The sequence below is a fragment of the Lampris incognitus genome, chromosome 5, assembly GCF_029633865.1.
Source record: "Lampris incognitus isolate fLamInc1 chromosome 5, fLamInc1.hap2, whole genome shotgun sequence".
Taxonomy (NCBI): domain Eukaryota; kingdom Metazoa; phylum Chordata; class Actinopteri; order Lampriformes; family Lampridae; genus Lampris; species Lampris incognitus.
Window position 1 is genome coordinate 53779768 of NC_079215.1, and position 20782 is coordinate 53800549.

General features: G+C 42.3%; 1 protein-coding gene across 2 annotated transcripts in view; it reads right to left on the reverse strand.

Moving 5' to 3' along the window:
- Positions 1 to 20782, reverse strand: part of pds5a (PDS5 cohesin associated factor A) — an 84149-nt gene that overhangs the window by 62854 nt on the left and 513 nt on the right. For both annotated transcript variants that reach the window (XM_056279787.1, XM_056279788.1), the window contains exon 2: positions 20105 to 20257. In XM_056279787.1, coding sequence (XP_056135762.1) covers positions 20105 to 20218 — 114 coding nt within the window. In that variant the 5' untranslated portion in view covers positions 20219 to 20257. The remainder of the gene's footprint in view (positions 1 to 20104; positions 20258 to 20782) is intronic.

Sequence of the window (20782 nt, forward strand, 5' to 3'; positions counted from 1 at the left end):
GTACACTGCAGCCATCCCTGGATCAGCAGAGGGGGTGGGGCAGCGACCGGGACGGCTTAGAAGAATGGGGTAATTAGATGGGTACAATTGGGGAGAAAAAGGGGGTAACCCCCCCCCAATAGCTGTATATTAAAATCCAAAACTGCTTTCATACAAAAACAAACATAGAATTCTGTAATAATGTTTGAGAATTATCATCCTATGACTTTCAGTGGCATTCAAATGCCTTTACCATTATCATTTCAAATACATTTTAAACAGAAAAAGGGTAATTGAGTGCATTTTGCATTTACCTTAATAAATTCAGACCCGTGCTTTAGTATCCTTCAACGTTATTTGCCCATGATTTCAGTCAATGTGTAAAATGAATTCGCTTGCCCTGTTGTACAAGCCTTTCCAAGTCAGGCTATTTTTGAGACTAGATTCTGCAGTGTTGAAGAGGGTTCATCCTTTCACTGAGAATTGTGGTAATATCTCAATGAAATGTAGTTAATCAACAATGAAAAGGTTTGAAAACACATTAAGGGTGAAACGCGTGTAATGCCAGCAATGCTAAACTCAAGATAATCCACAGACCTTGTTGTGAGCAGTTTCATGTGGAACTATTTTCTTAGACTGAAGTACACCTACATGAAACTGCTCACAAGGTCTGTGGATTATCTTGAGTAACTGGTTCATGATTTCTGCTGCTATGTTTTTACATATTTTCTTTTTTTGGGGGGTGCTTTGAGTAACACAAGCCGAGTGCCATCCAGTTCCATTGTATTCAAGAGAAGACGGACATCTCTATGGCTGATATCTCCCAAACCCGGCAACTCAGACCAAAACGATCTTGGTGGATATATAGCACTACAGGTAAGAGGAAAAACATGTATTTTTGATTTTGGGGTTAACTGTCCCTTTAAAGCTTTTGGTCAAATAACCCTTCCTGAACCAGGGTTATATCAAACAATTCAAACCCACTTCCACATACCTTATCTTTTGTCTCACACAGAGGTGCTCTGGATTTCCCACTGCTATCAACTCTCTTCTGTGAAGTTGGCAGGCATGCAGATAACACTTATCACACACCTTACATCTCAACACTACACATCTCACCTTATCCGTTTATATGTGCATATGCACGTCTGTGTATGAGGGGGTTGTACGTTTATATGGAAATAAATATGCCAGCGGTGGCTAACCATGTGCCATGGAGAGCCATGTGCATGCAGGTTTTCATTCCAACCCGACTCCCTACCAGTTGATTTCACTGATACATTCTTCCTCTTTGGTTGAAGGGTTGCTAATCAGTGAAACCACCTGGTGTGGAGTCCGGCTGGAATGAAAACCTGCATACACATGGCTCTCCATGGAACACGGTTAGCCACCCCTGAAATACGCTTATTAATCAGGGAGCAATCAGTTAAAGGCAATATTTCGGTGAAAGGGTTTTAATGGTTTAGAACAGTGTTTCCCAACCCAGTCTTCAAGGACCCCCTATCCTGCAGATTTTCATTGTAACCCTGCATAGGTAGCCCTGCTTGTACTTACTCAACCGATCGTCTCATAGCACTTAATTATGCAAGGTGTGCAAAAATCTGACATAATTCATTGCTGATTGGTTGAATAACTACAAACAGGTACCTATTCAGGGTTGCAAAGAAAATCTGCAGGATAGGGGGTCCTTGAGGACTGGGTTGGGAAACACTGGTTTAGAACAACCCCTGCTTAAATTCCCCCACTTTAAGTAGGCATGACTGACCATTTTCTCTGCTGGTATTTGTAAAAAAAAAAAAAAAAAAAAAAAAAACTACTATCATTTGCGTGTTATTGCAGAACACCATAAAATGAGCGTTTCTACTTGCTATCCTGTGTTCTTAATTAACAGCTGTTAATTAAGAACACTTAGTATGTGCACATATAGTTTCAGACAGCAAACCATTGCAAACTGATCATTGACACACTAACCATTCACCATATGCCACCGAATGACAGAATATATTCTTGTAAATTGTGTAAGGTTAATAAGGAGACTCAAGTTTTCTTGAGATTTTTTTTTTTAAATTTATGACTTACATATTATCTTGAAAACTATCACGGGAAGTCCCCACCTGTTCAGGCATGTTTTGTTGGTCTTTATTTGCAACAGCGGCATGGCACATGGTGAACGCAGCTGATAAGGAGGCCATTTGCTCAGCTTCCACTAATACGCCGACCAAGCTGGTTAATATTTTGCTCGTGTTACAAGTCCTCCTAAAAAAAAACAAAAAAAAACCTCACAGCTTTTCACAATGTTTGTATAGTTAAACAACATCCTGTTCATTGCATTCTGGTGACCTTTTACGTACATTTCCAAAAACGAAGTAGACTACACTGCTTACATGTGACTTAAATTATTATTATTTTTTTTTAAGTTTGAGCAAAAATCTAGATGCCGTTAATACTCACCCCAATAAAGATAACTGGATGCAGATGTTAACATTTATGTTTGGAAGCTGGAGTAATGCCTTTATAGGTTTATGATTGGGTTGTTAGGGTGCATGTAAACACGCTCAGGGAGAGTCTGAGGGCTTCCAGACACGGCGAGGCTCCGACACCAGCCATTCAACCAACTTAATGGGGGATGGGTATACAGCCACCTACAGCAGGCTTTAGAGCAACATGGTCACTCTCACGCCCCCCCCCCCCCACCCACTACCACCACACACACACGTGCACACACACCAACTCAACAGCCATTTTTTTAGCAGCTGAAATCTTCCTTCACAGAAACAGCTGTTGGCCTTGTGGTAGAGGGTATTTTATCCTGGATTATTTAGATACATTTTTGGCTTGAAGTGAAACTCTTAAGTAAGATGTATTCCAATAATCTAATATTACAGTTGACAATTCGGGGAACTCTACACTGCTTCAGTTCAGTATTTCTATGCAAATAATTTGACCTCATTTAAGCTATAGTCTTAATATGAATTTCCATCACAAAGAGGGAATCGTTCTTTGCTCCCAACCCAGACACACCCAGTCTACCTCTGGCATCAAACTTGCATTTGGGGTCTTTGAAGCCTTAGCAGGAGCATCTGTGCAGTCAAAGTATACAGCTGTCTACATAAATCGTTCGAGCCACTTGGCTTTCTAAGCACTGTGCAGTATTACAGCCTGAATTCAAGTTTTGTCACTGCTCAATACACAATTATCAACAAATCTATTAAAAATCAAAAGCTAGGGGCGTCCGGGTGATGTAGCGATCTATTCTGTTGCCTACCAACACAGGGATCACCGGTTCGAATCCCTGTGTTACCTCTGGCTTGGTCGGGCGTCCCTACAGACACAATCGGCCGTGTCTGCGGGTGGGAAGCCGGATGTGGGTATGTGTCCTGGTCGCTGCACTAGTGCCTCCTCTGGTCAGTCAGGGCGCCTGTTCGAGGGGGAGGGGGAACTTGGGGGAATAGCGTGATCCTCCCACACGCTACGTCCCCCTGGCGAAACTCCTCGCTGTCAGGTGAAACGAAGTGGCTAGCAACTCCACATGTATCGGAGGAGGCATGTGGTAGTCTGCGGCCCTCCCTGGATCGGCAGAGGGGGTGGAGCAGCAACTGGGACAGCTTGGAAAAGTGGGGTAATTGGCCAAGTACAATTGGGGAGAAAAAGGGAGTTAATCCAAGAAAAAAGAAAAAAAAAAGCTAATAGGGTTTTAGAGTCAAAAGGTAGTCCACCCCTGTACTGTGACAGGGGTACATATAAATTTCTCATAGTCCTGAAGAATATCATACAAACAAATGCCATTGCTGATCCAAATCATAAACACTTTCTAGTTGTGCACTTTTGTTTGTCTGGTAGGATTTTTTTTCCCCCCACGGTGCACGCACAACTGCTGCCGTGGACTATGCATGGCAAATTGTGGTCAATCATTCACTCACGGATGACCTGAGAAGGCCATTTAAGTAAGGAAGTTTAGTAGAACCTGAGCAACTGCTGCGGGCTATGCGTAGCAACTTGTGGTCGGTCACTCACTCACTGACGACCTGAGAGGGATGTCTGCTGTTGACCCCTTTCTCATTGAACATCATCTTGCTGCTTCTACACGTGCAGTATAGGTGTGCTGTGGGTCTGGACGGTTTCATCCTTGTTTACCATCTTCAGCATTTTCCATCTTTACCATAGCAGCCACAAGTGGAAGAAGAAGAAGACAGGCAGCAGCAAGTTTGAAGATGCAACAATGTTGTTGTGGCTAAAAGTAGGGCTCTCGCAAATACAAATCTTTGGGCCGGGGTGGGGGTGGGGGGGGGCATGACTCGGGAAGGACTCAGCCAGACATTGTAATCCCGAGGGATTCGGTTGAATGAGGTCCTATCTATGCACATGGTCCTATCTATGCACGTTTTGTGACACAACTGCTTGTGACAATTTTTCTTACACACCTACATATAAATGCTCATCGTAATAGGCTCCGAATCCGAGACGATACCTGACAAAGCGCTGTGAAACAGAAGTGCAGAAACAGCATACTGGCGCCGACAGTAAGATTTATATTTATTCATAATTTCTCAGTGCTCGCATACATTGAAACAAAATCTGTCCTCTGTATTTAACCCTTCCTATACACTAGGAGCAATGGGCGGGGCCAACTCCAGTTCCAGATTCCGTCAGCTATTAGCCTATAACTATATATATATATATAACTATATATATGGTGTAACGTGCACGGATAAATAGACGCGCTAGCCCTTGGTCAACGGGTCGGAACCTTTAGTCGACTGGTTAACATAGTCGCCCGTGGTGCGGAAGACACGGGTTCGCGTCCTGGCTGTGGCAGTTCCTGTTTGCCCCCTGAATTCGCTACTATATATATATATATATATATATGTTATAGCTATTAGTCTATAAAGTTTTACAACCTGAACCTAACAAGTCAAACAAAGATACAAAACACGCATATTTCTGTTATAACAACAATATTTTTAACGAGATAACCGTAACAGTAGGCTTAACAGTGTGATACTCTGACATTTTTATGACAAAGAAATCACAAATCAGTCAGAAATACAATTATTATTTTTACCAATTACCGATACAGTAAATAACAAATAAACTGTAATATATAGAACAAGGTATCACAATTATTAAAACGGCAGCATAGCTGAGCTCTTGGGCATTTTCTCTTCGCTTTAACGGCCAAGGTGAGCTGAAGCACGAAGTTATGGCTGTGACTGACAGGGATGTCCAAGCTAATCAGTCCATCCATTATCCGAACTGCTTATCCTGCTCTCAGGGTCGCAGGGATGCTGGAGCCTATCCCGGCAGTCATTGGGCGGCAGGCGTGGAGACACCCTGGACAGGCTACCAAGCCATCACAGGGCCAACATACACACACACATTCACACCTAATGACAATGTAGTACGGCTGATACACCTGACCTACATGTCTTTGGACTGTGGGAGGACACCGTAGCCCCCGGAGGAAACCCATGCAGACACGGGGAGAACATGCAAACTCCACATAGAGGACGAAACCCAAGGTTGGACTACCCCGGTGCTTGAACCCAGGACCTTCTTCCTGTGGGGTGACCGCGCTAACCACTGCGCCACCGTGCCGCTGTCCAAGTTGATATGGTATATATTTCCACATTTTCCATTCCATTCCATTATCCATACCGCTTATCCTGCTCTCAGGGTCGCAGAGATACCGGAGCCCATCCCAGCAGTCATTGGGTGGCAGGCGGGGAGACACTCTGGACAGGCCGCCAGGCCAGGAATGCACCAACAAAATGTATTTTTGCAGTTCGCCTTTATTGGTAGACTACTATTTAGAAAAAAACAAAACAAAACAAAAAACCCCCCCAAAAAACAAATACATACCCAAAGAACAAATATCTGCATAGCCGAAATTCGGGTCCAGCCCCAGCTAAAAGGCAGACCGAATTTGCAGATGTTACCAACAGATGTTGCAACATCACCAGTAAAAACTCAACTCAGTTTTTTGCTCGGAGGTGGTGCTGACACAACAGTACAGGTAACTCCCATTTCATTTCGAATGGACCACTGGAATTTTGGGTGGACAAACACCAATACAAATCCTAATTCAGTACAACCAAAATGTCAGTAAATGAAAAAAAATTGGCTTTTTTTTTCACAGTAGCCTCAAGTCAAACTCAAATAGTGTTTTCCTACAATGATGTCTTCTGTGTGTATGGGCTCTCATCTTTTTAAGGTAAAAAAAAAACTACACGAATGGTAATTAATCTACTTTTTTTTTTGTCTCAAGAGTCCACTATTTACTGTTACCGCTGCTACTTACAAGTTCTGGGAGTTCATGAATGTCAACAGATTCCTCACCAATCAAAATGTGGCAGAGTGGGGTGTAAATTGGTTCTACACACCAAATGAAGACACGGCAGAGAGAGCCGAAGGCTGTGGGGACATGGACCTACAGGGCTCTGAAAATATTTTTAACGACCATTTCTTATTAGTCTGTTTAACATGGTATTAAAGTTGCAATTTTCAAAGCCTTTGTTTGTTTTAATTAATGTGCTTTTGTGCCCTAATTGACCATCTGTGTTTGTGTTTTGTGCAGGGGATTCCTGGCTGTGGTGCAGATTTGCCACACATGCCACCATACTCTGAATAGTGCACATGCAAAATTAATTAGCAAATTACCACTCTCCTTAAGTTGGCACAACAGCCAGCCGACACACTAAATCAGAGCCTTGGACTATTTACACGATAGCAAAAGTTATCTTCTTATGGCTAGGGTTGGGTATCGTTAGGATTTTAATGACTCTGATTCCGATTTTGCTCATCGATTCCGGTTCTTAACAATTCTCATTCTAATTCTTTGAGTGGCAGGGGGGGGGGTCAAAACATTTCACATGCTTATTTCACAGAAATTAAAAAAAAAAAAAACCTTTACACAACCCATTTAGTCATATTCATATTCAAGATTAACTTCATACAGTTTACAGAACCTGTAAATTAATTTCATAGTTTAATATGGGTTTGTTTTTAAATGATATGATTCAATAATAATCCATTCATTCTTTTTTCATTCACTGTACTGTAACTGTAATCCGCAAAAATGAAAACACGGCAACAGTCGAGCCCTGTGTTGGTAGGCAACGGAATAGACCGCCACGCCACCCGTACGCTATCCATGCCTATTTATTTGCAGAGACAACCCTAAGTATCAAATTGGGTATTACATTGGGCACTGCTGTCATGAGACCCTGTCTCAAGAAGCCCACCCTGAACCCAGAAGTTCTCACCTGTTCTGACCAGGAAAAAACTTTCAGTTCATTCTGAAGCCACAAGATGGTGCTTATTCAATTTTGACTCAATATTGGGCCTCATCACTTGACGTAGTAACCCTACTGTAAAAGGCAATTCCTTTCTTCTTTTTTTTTCCATGCACACCTTTGTAGAAAACACATTGCAGAACTTTAGTCAAAGCATCTACATCTCTCTTCTTCTGAAATCACAAATAGAAGCAACGTCTGTAAGTACAGTTTTAATAAGATGCCTATGTTTGTATCAATGTTTATATTTTGTGTGGATGGCTAGGTTAGGCCATGTTTTTGTGTCATGCACTATTCATTGCCCACCATGTAACCTGTACTGTAAAGAGCTTTCAGCTAGCCATATTTGGTAGCTATATATATAATGACCATGGATGACTAGACTTGCTAGCCCTTGGCTAACGGATCGGACCCTTTAGTCGACTGGTTAATGTAGTCGCCTGTGGTATGGGAGACCCGGGTTCACGTCCCGCCTGTGACGGTTCCCGGCTGCCCCCTGAATTTGCTACAATGGTGTCAGAAGTGGGATGGTGAGACCGTGAGGCCATTGGAAGCACGTGAGCCCAGACGCGTGAGGGGGAGCTGATATGCTGAAGCATGGGGACGTGCTTTCTGAAGGAGGGGGGTAGTGTAACGACCACGGATGACTAGAATCGCTAGCCCTTGGCTAATGGGTTGGACCCTTTTAACTGGTTAATGTAGTCGCCCGTGGTGTGGGAGAGACTGGGGTTCACATTCCGCCTGTGGCGGTTCCCGGCTGCCTCCTGAAATTCGCTATCAGATAGGCTTATGAGGCATGTAATACATGATGGAAATGCCTATCAATGGAAAAGCCTATCAATGAGGCTTATAATACTGATTATTTTCTTCATTTTAGTTTTACTGTCAGAACAAAGCGGTGACGCGCAATAAATCCATCATTCAATGACTATAGTGTGCTGAAGGAGTTATCTGTCTGTCTAGTTAAGGAAGGGGACTCTTTGACGAGGGCAGAACATCACCAATTACTGGCCCATTTCAAATCTCCCTTTTCTGTCCAAGGTGTTGGAAAATTAGTCCCTCAAGGATCAGTTCTTGGTCCCATGCTCCTCCTAGGCCTTGTCATTGCCTGGCATGGAATGTCATTCCATTGTTACGCACATGTACACCTAACAACCGTATCAACCCCCTCAGTAGCCATATAAACACTATCCACCTGCCTGGGTGAAAAACCATTTTCTTTAATTCAACAGCTCAAAAACTAAAGCCCTCTGAGTTGGCACCCCACACCAGATCTAGCTTTCTCCTCTCAACTCACCTCACTTCCCCCCCTTTTCTCCCCAATTGTACTTGGCCAATTACCCCACTCTTCCGAGCTATCCCAGTTGCTGCTCCCCCCCCCTCTGTCAATCTGGGAAGGGCTGCAGACTACCACATGCCTCCTCCGATACATGTGGAGTCGCCAGCCGCTTCTTTTCACCTGAGAGTGAAGAGTTTCGCCAGGGGGATGTAGCACGGTTGAGGATCACGCCATTCCCCCCAGCCCCCCCCCCTCTGAACAGGCACCCCGACCGACCAGAGGAGGCGCTAGTGCAGCGACCAGGATACATACCTACATCCGGCTTCCCACCCGCAGACACAGCCAATTATGTCTGTAGGGACGCCCGACCAAGCTGGAAGTAACACGGAGATTCAAACCGGGATCCCCATGTTGGTAGGCAACAGAATATACCACTATGCTACTCGGGCGCCCATCCACCTCACCTTCTCTGGTCAAAACATTACCCTCTCCTTATCAGTCTCCAACTTGGGTGTCAAGTTCGACCTCCACCTGACCGTCAACGCCCACATCAAACTTATGTACAAGACCTCCTACTATGTCGGTGAATGTTCTCATTCATCCAGGTCATGGTTATCCAAAGGAATTGAATCAAGTGCAACTGATTCAAGTCTAGACTAGCTTGGTCTAGTCAGAAAGGCACGAACCTATGAAGCCTCTTGGATGAGAGGCGAAACGTCTTCACGGATATATACCAAGTCCAGCTGCACTTGATTCAATTCCTTTGGATGACCTCCTACTACCACCTCAAGAATATCTGCCAACATTTTCCCACTCTAAACCTTTCAGATGCAGAGAAATTCCTCCACACCTTTATCTCTTCAAGCCTGGATTACTGCAATGTAATGCCAGGATTCCTGGCAGAAGTCTTAAGAAACAATACATTCAAAACAGTGCTGCCAGATGCTGATGAGATCCTGAACATATCACACCAGTCTTACAATCACTGCACTAGCTCCCCAGCTCCTCCATGATCGAATGCAAGACACTTCTCCTAAATTGTCAGTGTATCTGTAGAAATGCTCCACCCTATCTCACGAACTACTCATCACCCAAAACCTGCGATTCAACAACAGCCTGTTTTCCTGTTCCTGTGACCAAGTTCCATACCATGAGGGATCGGGCCTTCTGCTCGGCCGCACCTTGTCTGTGAAATACCCTCACCGACCACTTACGGGCACCACATACATTGAACACTTTTAAAAAAGGCCTAAAAACCTTCCTTTTTAAAAGGCCTTTTTCTTAACGTTGTCCATCTGTTGTATAAATTTGCTTGTTATGTAATTTTTCACACCAATGTTTTATTTACCTTTTTTTCATTATTTACCCTTTAACCTGTGTAGCACTTTGAGATTTATCTTTCATGAAAAGTGCGCTACAAATAAAACGTGTGATTATGAATTATTATTTTAATATAATTACTAATATTACAATAATAAATAAATAAAATACATCTATCTATATGTTTTGACAGGAGTCACGGGACAGTCATTCAAAGTGTACAGTGAACTCCAAATGAACAATGCACTGGTATCAGATTGAGAATGTGTAGGCCAGGCCTAAAGCCCAGGCCTAAACGTCCTTAGCTGTATTCAGACATGCACTGCAAATCTGAAGTTATCTAGACATTAGCAGGTGGAGCTGTATGTGAGAATGCAAATGTCTGATCGGACATAAGACATCAGATCGGAAATAAAACAGACTTTACCCACCCAGCTCCCTAGTACAAAATCCATGTAATGTCCAATTAAGACCATGTGAGAATAGAGCAGGTCATTGTCCTGAGTATTCACAGCAAGCAAATGGGCATGTTGATTGTGTTTCTATCATGCCAATGCTGCAAAACCGCACCACTCATACGCTTTTTTTTGCTTTCCACTCTTTTGTTGTATTTGGATGTATCCGCAAGATCATGTACTAGTATTGATATCAATGCAAAAACAGGCATCATTAGAGATGAGTCGGTAGCCTCGTCCGTCATCTTTGACATGTCCTGCCTCCCGCACGCTCTACCCCGGTGCAACCCCTCGCCTAAACAAAACAAGAATATTTTCAGTAGATGAGAACAACATGGACTATCTCCTTTTGCATGAATTAGCATTAGACATGTGAAAGAGCAACACCGGACAATGCTCGAATCTGATTCTCCAGATGCTGTCCAAAGTTCATATGTGAAAACGGCTCTTGAAAATCTGTTCATACACAGAAGCTGTTGAAGACAGCTATTCAGAGATGCTCCTCATTCAACCTGATAGAGCTTGAGTTTATATGCTAAGAATGAAGAAAATCTTAAAATCTATAGTTCCAAAGTGGACATATCTAATAAGAATCAACTTGTAAATCACAGCCAAAAAGTGGCCCTATATAACATCAACTCAATCTGATGAATGTTAAGAATGGTGCATTTTCTTTGGTTGACAAATTTTGGTAATTCAGAATAACAGAATATGAGTAAAGAAACCATTTACCCCCTGGAAAATGAGTAAGTCTACAGTTTGAGGTATAACTCACTCCATTTGACTATGCATGGTCATATCGTATCCTTGCAGTCTGGATTCCTCATCCCCTATTCTATTCATATACACTTGGCTACTGTGCATTTTTTGGTCAAAATCATACGGTGGGACAGGCTTATACCGATGGAAATATTAGGTAAAATTTGCTTAAAATACAAAACCCTTCACAATATAGTCAGGAGACCTATACTGTATAAACCTCTTCCTACTACACATTGAGTTTTTTTTAAGAAACAGAAAAATCTGTTAAGGTTTAAAAGTACAATTTCCTAAGCACATTTCCATGTATTCATACATTTACAATACATAAACAATTCAAGTCAAGTCAAGTAGGTTTTATTAGTCCCCAGAGGGGCAGTTGCTGTGTAGCAACAATTGTTATGTTGCCGATTCTTGAGTATACACGCTACCGCTTGAGATTTTGTGTACCGTTTTAGTTCAAGTAAGATTAGAAATTAAGATCCCTTTTAAACCTGTTAGTCATATCTGGTATTTCTAGATTTATCCACATCTAGAAAGTCATTTATATCTTTATAGAGCCATTTAATTTAAGTTTTTTTTTTGCCATTACTGAAATCCACAATACAACTTCCCATTATCCTATTGTGAACCATACTGGGTCATGTGACCTCTGATGTGATAAACACAACATAGAATTGAAGATCTACCCAGCTGTACTGCAAGAGCTATCCAAAGACATGTTTACAAGTCAGGGGTTTGGACCTAGCTACTGCAGTACACTATCCACCTTTCAAGACTAAATGGGGCTTGTAAGTGTCATGCCCAATTCATTTCACAATAGAAGACTCACATTTTCTTGGACACTTGAGGGAAATCAGGACTAATCACTGATGCAAAAACAATACGGCATAAAGCTAGTGGCAGTTAGATGTACCATGCTCCAATTTCTTTCTCTCCTACTTTATTTACATTTTCCCTGGCATGCATTGAGCAATGTGTTCCTTTTCAGTCCATTTTTCCTTTCCAGTATCAGACAGCAGCCTGCTGCCCCCAGGACTGTGAGAGTGTGGTCCCCCAGGTCTCTGGGAAGCTCTACGGGAATGCTTTGATCTCTCAGACTGGAACATGTCTTTAAGGGAGCATCTCATATTGAAGGACTCTGCCATTGCACCATAGATTATTTTCAATTTCTATGTGGAGTGCACATCACTTTTCCCCTGAAAAACTGCACCAATAACAAATGTTGGATGAGAAAAGACACAATATGTTCAAGATCTTGCCCTTCACAGTGGCTGCAGGCAGTTTTGAAAACAACTTCAAGCATTTTGAGTTTAGTTCCAAAAGATATTTTAAGATAAGTACTTTTCAATCTGCTTGCAACGCACAAGGTCAGGTGGTCGCCTTGCACTCTGCGCTCTGGATTTTTTGACATTGGCTTTCTTTGTGTCTTCCTCTTAAAGGTATAATGAGTAGGATTTGTCGGTTGCGGTTTGTTAACACAACATTCAAAGTTGGCCCCTCCTTCCAGGCTCAAAGACACCAGAAGTGCACACCCGCCGAAAGCAGTTGCCAGAACACACCCCAGTGTACAGGCCACCTCCGTGTTCCTCTTCATTTCCATCCTCTCCTTCATTGCTCACCAGTGGGTGAAAGCCAACCCCAGATTCACTCTTGTTTTGGAACGGGCTTTGTCTGCTTGGCATTTCGCCTCACAATATTTGTGTCTTTTCACTGCTGTGTCCGCCACTGTCCTAGCTCAAGGGCGGCGTTTGCGTATGGCAGTTGCCACACCCTAGCATGGAAATAAAAATGGGAAATTTTGTGACTAAGATTCAAATGTGTACTAAAAACAGCAAGCTAAAAAATACAGCGAATTGTCAGATTTCCCAGGGTCATTAATGTAGCATAAGTGTCCCACTCTCATGCTGAACGTGTTGCAATGAGAACTAGTGTAACGTTGCATCACTGTGTGGTCAGCGTGCGTTGCGTGGCTGTGTGCTATTATGGGACAACTACGGAAAAGAAGAGAACAAGTCAAGTCAGTTTGCGTAGCTCAGTATCACAAATTACAAATTTGCCTCAAGGGGCTTTACAGCAACACAACAAGGCTGCCTAAGCAGTCATCTTTAGACAGTTTTTAACAAAAAGGTTAATTACTGAGCAGCACAGTACAGAAAAAGAATACAAAGTCAACGTAATGCCATCTAACACAGCTCAGCCTAGCGGTACATCTTCGATGCTACCTAGCGTTAGCAGTGCTATCATAAGGAATGATGCCAGTAAAACTAAAAACGAAGTGCCAAGACAGCCGCAGCTAGCTAGCTTTCCTATGAGTAATGGGAGAAATGTTTTGATGCAACTTTACAAGACCCACGAAAGGGTCGAATACCCCATTTCAGAGGATGCCGTTTTTGCTTCGCTTGCCGGCATTTTGGAGGTTTGTCACTTGGACCGGGAGAGAGAAGTGGAGCAAGGCTATTCATACAGTGAGGTTTCATCTGCTGGAAGAACATGCATGTACAGCTAAAGGAACATTCCAATCGCCCACGACACAGAGATGCCTTGAAGGCATGGATGGAATACAAGGATGTTTGCGCTGGTAAAAAGCCATCTATTAAAACACCCGTTAACAGCAATAGATCAGCAAAGGTGAGAGAAAATCAAGTTCAAGTCAAAGCTTTGCCATGAGCAGCAAGTTACCTGGGCTGTTAGAGTCCGCCCTTTTGTGGACACAATGGGCACATGCAACAGATGAAACTTTACTGTCTGAGTTCATGGATCTCACCAAAACCGGCGAATTTGCAAAACACTATGCAACGCACATAGATGAAATTGTGTTACAGTCCCAGGTCAGCTCTACCAAAATGTTCCTAAGTATGGGGGACACTCAAACAGAAGACAACATCCTGTCACATCTCACAAGATTAAAGTCTTTGCTAGTTGCATTCACTGAGGGGATCAAACTGTTTCAAAATGTGATAACTCAACCCATCTTAACAGCCTCAAATTAACACTTTTTCTCAATCCTTAAAAGAGTTAAGACATATTTGAGGAACACAATGGGAGATGAAAGACTAAACCACTTGACACAAATGTCAGTGGAAAAAGAACTGGTGGAAACATTTGATTTGGAGGAACTAGTGAGTAGATTTGCTCAGCTGCGACCTCACTGCTACCCTCTCATGGACTAACCCAACGACCTCACTGAGAGGAATAAAACAACATTTTAATAGAACGACCAAGACGGTCATTATGACCGTTTTGGATTTTCAAGATCTAATACCTTTGTGGAAAAAAAAGAGATACAGACCTGCCGCTCTCTGAATTAGGGTTGCCAACTCCTTGAAATGGAAAAAAGGAACAAGGGACAGGGACGAGGGTTGGAGGATGGGCGGCATGGGCATAACAAATATAATGTGCCTTATACTATACACACACATACACACATATTATTTATATATACATTTTATATACAATAGGGAACGATTCCTTATTTTAAGGAACGGTTGGCAACCCTACCCTGAATGCTCTTAAAATTGCATATATTTGCATTAAATTGAGTTTCAGATCAATTGCACAAAAAAAGTTACAAGATCTATCTAAAACCATCAGGAGCGGTCAAAATGACCGCACGTAATTTACGCATCATGTCACATGCGTTGTCGCATCATTTCCTTCGCAACATTCAGTTCTTTTTTGTTGTTGTACATTTCATGTTGTATAGGCCTCGTTACATTGGTAAGATTAGCAATATGTGTTTTCCGTTTTGTTTTTCAGGTATTATTTCCAACATGTCTGCCCCCGTACGACACACCATGACTACCACCGAGGCGTTGCAGTATTTACAGGCGTTGGACACAGGCGATTTTAAATCTTTCGAAAAATAGTATTAAGTTGTTAAAATGTTAATTTTGGTGTCAGTTGTTTCTTAACAGACATACTATCATATGCAATGCACTGATATCTCAACTGGGCATTTATCTTGATAGAATATAGAGTTTAAAAACTGTGGGCGGTCATTAAAACCCCAATCCGCAATTTGTGAGACACGTTAGCAATCACAAAATGATTGAGCTGAGTATTTTGGGTCTGCATTGCCTAGACCTATAGAATCTATAGTTGAGTCCACACGGTTAGTAAATAGCGGATTCGAGCTTTGAATAATAGCATAAGCATTTGTGTGGGGTGAAGGCGTTTGCAACATCTGCAGTGTTGGTCTTGCATTGTTTAGGCACCTTCTACATTGTGTTTATAGCTTTTGTGCACAGGTGTGTCTGAGCAGTGATCTTGTCTCTCTTCTCTAGCTATAGGTTGTGTACCCAGTTAGATTTGAACATGCATTTCACTAGTTCCCGTGCTTAGATTATTTGGTCCTGAGAGTCTGTGTAATTTTATGATGCCATTACGTACATTAGGTGCGGTACAACATTCTGGTGTGAGACATACACTGTAGTTGTGTTTTGTTATCGCTCTGCTATACGCTAGGTTTTGGGGAAACACCACCATTGTCCTAGCTTCCTCTTAGAGTCTATACATGGATTTTTAGGAACACCATACTCGTTCTACCTTTAAAGGCAGATAAATATGAAACTGATTCAAAAGGAGGCAATTAGCCATATAAGAGTAGATTTGACACTTTTTTGTATTAAGGCTACCACAAGTATTTTATTGATGGTGCCTCAGGTTGTCCTTTATGTTATAGGCCATTAGTGTTAGGAACTTTTAAACGTATTTTGGGTCAAACTCGGCTGCTTTCAATCCCCACAGAAAGTTTACCAATGATAATGTATGTCCTGCTCGCCATAATGTGCCTACACTCTGCATTCCTCCACCAACAGAAGATCTTGACGTCAGTTCAAGCTCTCGATCGTCACGATGAGGGTTTCTTTAGGGGGCGAATGGGGAAGCATATGTAGGCTGTTTTATGCATTCATTAAAGGCTACAGAGAGCCATCTCCATAACAGCATATGGAGTCAATCAAATGACTTGCAGGGAGACCTCCCACCCAAGAGGCAAGGTAAAACAAAAAAAGTCAAGGTAAAAGAAAAACCAAGGTTTAGTTTAACTGAATTACTAGGTAATAATATGAACTTATATTAAATACAGAAAATGGGCTACATTCAGTCCTCTCAAAACTCGGTGCATATTATATAAATCCCTAACATGTTTTTATGATGAAGCCAACATTTACATATTAACATGTTACTCAAATTGCATACCTGGTACGCTCAGTTATTCAGCACGTGGCCAGCTTGCAAATGTATTTTGAGATAAAGTGTATAATATCTTGTTTAAACCATGTTGGGTTCAGACATTCAAGGAGATTAATCAAAGCAATAGGATCTCCAAGAAGCTCAATGCACTCATATCAACTGCTTATGTCATCATTGCCAGAATTTGGAGTACACTGTAATGGATGGGTAATTCACTTAGGTGTGTGCTGTTGGAAAATATGGTTTGAGAACCATATAATTGATTATCTTCATGCATGCACAATAATGCAGGTAAGGAAATCACAGACAGTTGAATCAGTTCATTCTGGACACAACATTTATTGGGGGAAACGTTTCATCACTCATCAAAGTGACCTCTTCAGTCTCAACTGCCTGCAGGTATATCCGCCCTTATAAACAGCCCAGTAGCATAAGGACATAAAATAATTTTTGGTTTCATATGCAAATTGCCGTGACCATCAATTAGAGCTACAATGACCATGTAACTATTCACAGAGGATTGGGGAATGGTTGCAATCACAGCATTGTAAGATTGTATGCAATTCTGAAAGGTACAGGGTTTCTATACTCGTCCTGCCCTCTCCTGTCCCAATGTCTTGAATTGCTGCAGTAGGCCAACTCATATGTTATATTTTCAGGCCAAAACTCATGTGTCAGGGTACAAGCAGGCCTGTCAGCAATATATGACAACTATTCAATGATGGAAACAGCTGAACCACAATGTTTTTAATCCACATTCTCACTTTTAGGGCAAAGGGTTTGTAAATGTGTGTTCCACTGAACTGCCACCACCTATGGCAGGGCAATGGAAGCACGTCTTTGGAAGTATTTACACTAATATTGCAGGGGATATTGCTGAAATGTCAACAGAAACCTGGCTTTTGACTAGATCAATATTAGCAGCTTGTCATTTTGGTCTCCATTAGAAACCAATGTTAGAAACCAGTGTTTTTTTGTGGTCATTCAATAAAAACTGCTATTGCAGGAGAGAGGTATTTCAAATGTCTTTCATATATATCTATGGGTCAAAGCGATAAAAATCAATATCACACATATTTTCGTACCGAAAGACACCTTTCTTACTGGTGTGTTGGCATATTGGAACTACCGTATTGTTTTTTTCTTTCAATATTTTTAGAGAAGTTAGACGTTTAATGTTCGTTACATATAATTTGATATGGTAAAGACAATAAATTAAAAGTGTTCATTGTATTGCTATTCTTGTGAAGTGTGAACCTTTTCCATGTGGTTGTCAAATATTTTCCATAGTATATAGTATTTTGAGACGCACCAATCGATCGATCGGCTGGTGACTGGAATCGGCCATGACCGGTGACCGGCCGGTCAGTCTCAGATATATCCAATTCTGTGCCGGTCAAATTTACACACACGATGGTTCCTGTCATGCACACAGCGGCACAGACAGTACGTCACATCCACACACACATGCTAAAACATGCCGTCAAAAACCGTTGTTTACTTTGGGAGTGTAAAACATGTGAGATAAAGTGGAATATACTGCAATTCATTTTCAGAAGGATTTTATCAGGGCTGTCCCGAACATCTTTTTTTGGGCTCTGAATCCTCAGCAGCAAGTATTCGAAGGTTTGCGACAAACGACTGTGCAGTAATCAAATTAAATAAATTACAACCGTTGACTATCAAAACTAAATTGATCATACGTTTGCTGTTATCATTAATTGTCTTTATCATATGCTATCATTAGGCTGTTATAGTTAAATATAATATTGAGAGACAAAGGCAAAAATCGGACTTCAACGTATTTCCTTTTTTTGAAATAAACTGGCTACAAACAGAAAATCGGTCGCTCGTGAAAAGAAAAAAAAGAAATAAAGCTTTTTGTCAGGGTAGACCTTTACATGAAATCTTAAATAATTAACAGCATTACTTCTGTTGGCTTAGGATTATGAACATTGTTATGATTATGAACACAGCTAGCATGCTGCGTTCACGTGGACGCTGTGTTTACAGTCTCCCGGGGTGGGGGGGATCGTATGCCGTTGGTTACCATGGCAACGATCAAACGCAGCCCTAGATCCAGTCACCTGGATCACTTTTTTTTTTATTCTGAGATTTGTTTTGAATGAGAGTGAGAGAAGGCCCTGTAACCTGGTGCAATTTTGGAGAAAATGTAAAAGTTATTCAATAGGTAATGTTTTATCATGAACATGCAACTGAAATTTCTATGAAAGAAAAGTTACAAAAATGTTTGTGTATGCTGTCAATTAGTTCTTTTGGGGGAAAAAAAGAGAAAAGTTAGGAATTGGCCAAAATCGGAATCAGCAGGTCATTTTAATGGATGCCTTTGAATTTTCAACTTTTCCACACAGCAGTGCCATCGATTTATCAATGCAAGTTGGAGCCACAGCAACAAACTCAAAGTTATAACAGTTTACAGGCCGGAAGGAAATGGGCCAGTGGACCAGAACTTACGCAATACGCAAGTCACTATAGATTTTAAACTATTAGCCACTATAAGGCCAATTCTTTATCTTGTAAAGAAGTCTTATTTGTGCTTTCTCTTTGACATGAAAAGATGTAGCCCCTGAGCTTGCTGATAAGACAGAAAAAAAGACCATCTTGATAGTCTCTATACCAAACCCAATCATCACCCAGTACCTATACTGGCCTTTGACAGCTGCTTATTTAACCAGCTATTTTTGAGAGTTGCTTTTACGACTGAGGTGTATGTTTCAGTATGCTTTAGTCTACTTTGCTTCTGACTTGTAGCTATTCGGAATAATTTCAAATGTTGCCAAAATGTGGTGCCCTGGACATTGTCTAACATACCTCTCTCTACTCTGCCTTGTATATACTTTTACACCCTTTCTTTCATTGTGGCACACAGCTGCCTCACTGCTGCCAGACTGGATCAGACAGTCTGGGGACCGTACACTATAACTGAAGAGGTTTAACATAGACAGAGTAGCTTCTGGCTCCAGCATCTTGGTTATGCAAACCACTAGCGTTCTGGACTCAAACACCATCTCCCCTTTGCAGTCCTCGTCTAAGATGTGCCTTCTAAAAACTGGCTACAGAACTAACAAGAGGGCTTTCTCCTGTCAGTGCAGCTAGACATCAGTGCAGAGCCTCTTGGTGCTATACCAACCAACCAACCAACCATTCAATCAATCAAGCAGCAGTAAAGCTGACAATCTTCCTGCGAATTTTCACTCTGTAAAACACATTGTTGCATCTGGAGGCCATATATGCAATGGCCTCCCTTTTGCATATCTTTTTAGTTTGGGTTTCCCCAATGTTCTATAACATCACAGCTGTAAATAGTTGACTACTGCAACACTGACAAGCCAGCCAGCCTCCTGGTTTCACGTTCTATACTGAGGCAAGATGGCTGGTCCCTTGGCCAGAGAAGGGCACACTTGTTTATTCATTACTTCCGTGCAGACTCATAAACATTATTAGGCACAGTATCAAGCTTCGGGAAGGACACCCTTCTCATAAATTCACATTAACTTCATCGAGTGCTTAATTTCTGATGCCAGTATCAATAAGCAGAGTTGATACCGTATAACCAAGTCTCCTTTGCAGGCTTATAACACAAAAGACTGAAGAAGAAGAAGAAGAAGAAGAAGAAGAAGAAGAAGAAGAAGAAGAAGAAGAAGAAGAAGACAACAAGTCTCACTAAAAAAGCAGGCAATTTCTATCTGTCAGCATGTGCGTGCATGTAGAGAAATTTTAAGAGGGATGTTAACATTTTCCCTAGGGACCAGACGCTGGCTTGGGAGTCGCCATTCTGAGACGGGGGAGACCCACGGCATTACCTTCAGCCGCTTGACAACCTCGTCGTTACTGATCTTGTCCGTGATCTCTTTCACTCCCGGGGGATAGACGATCTTGCCGTCCCCCGCCGGTTTCTGCTGTTGCGGGAACTCCATGCTCGTCGATACGTGATCCACACGGTCTTCTACTGGCCTCTATGGGTCAGAAAACAAAAGTTCAGCGCAACCCTGCCACCGCACTCGTAAGAAAAACTCTTTTAAAGCCGACGAGCCACCTCCGAGCGAGTGATTTCGCCCCGGAAAATTGCGACGACCGCGGGCAGAGAAAAACCGAGACGGCGTGGCCGCGGAAACTCGTCTCGCAGGCGCCCAAATAAACGCACCTTTGTGCGTGTTAGCTCGTACGCTAACGCGGCAAGCTAAACACCAAACTCCACACTCACGCCAAAAATGCCCCGATAAAAGATCGCACATGTCGCCAAACAAGCGCCGCTACGCCTTTCGGGGTGGGCGCTTTAAGCGGGCAACTACTAGGAATACGCTCGATAGAGCCGGAGCACGGCCAGTGCGCGTCTCCTGTCATCTATGTAGCGCGTTAGCTTGCTCGCTAGCTCACCGTGTCCGTTCTCGCTGCCCCGATTTTGCGGGAGGAGAGCGGGCAAGACGCGCTAGCTAGCGGCTAATCGCGCTAGCTATAGCGGGCTAGGCTAGCAGACGGTG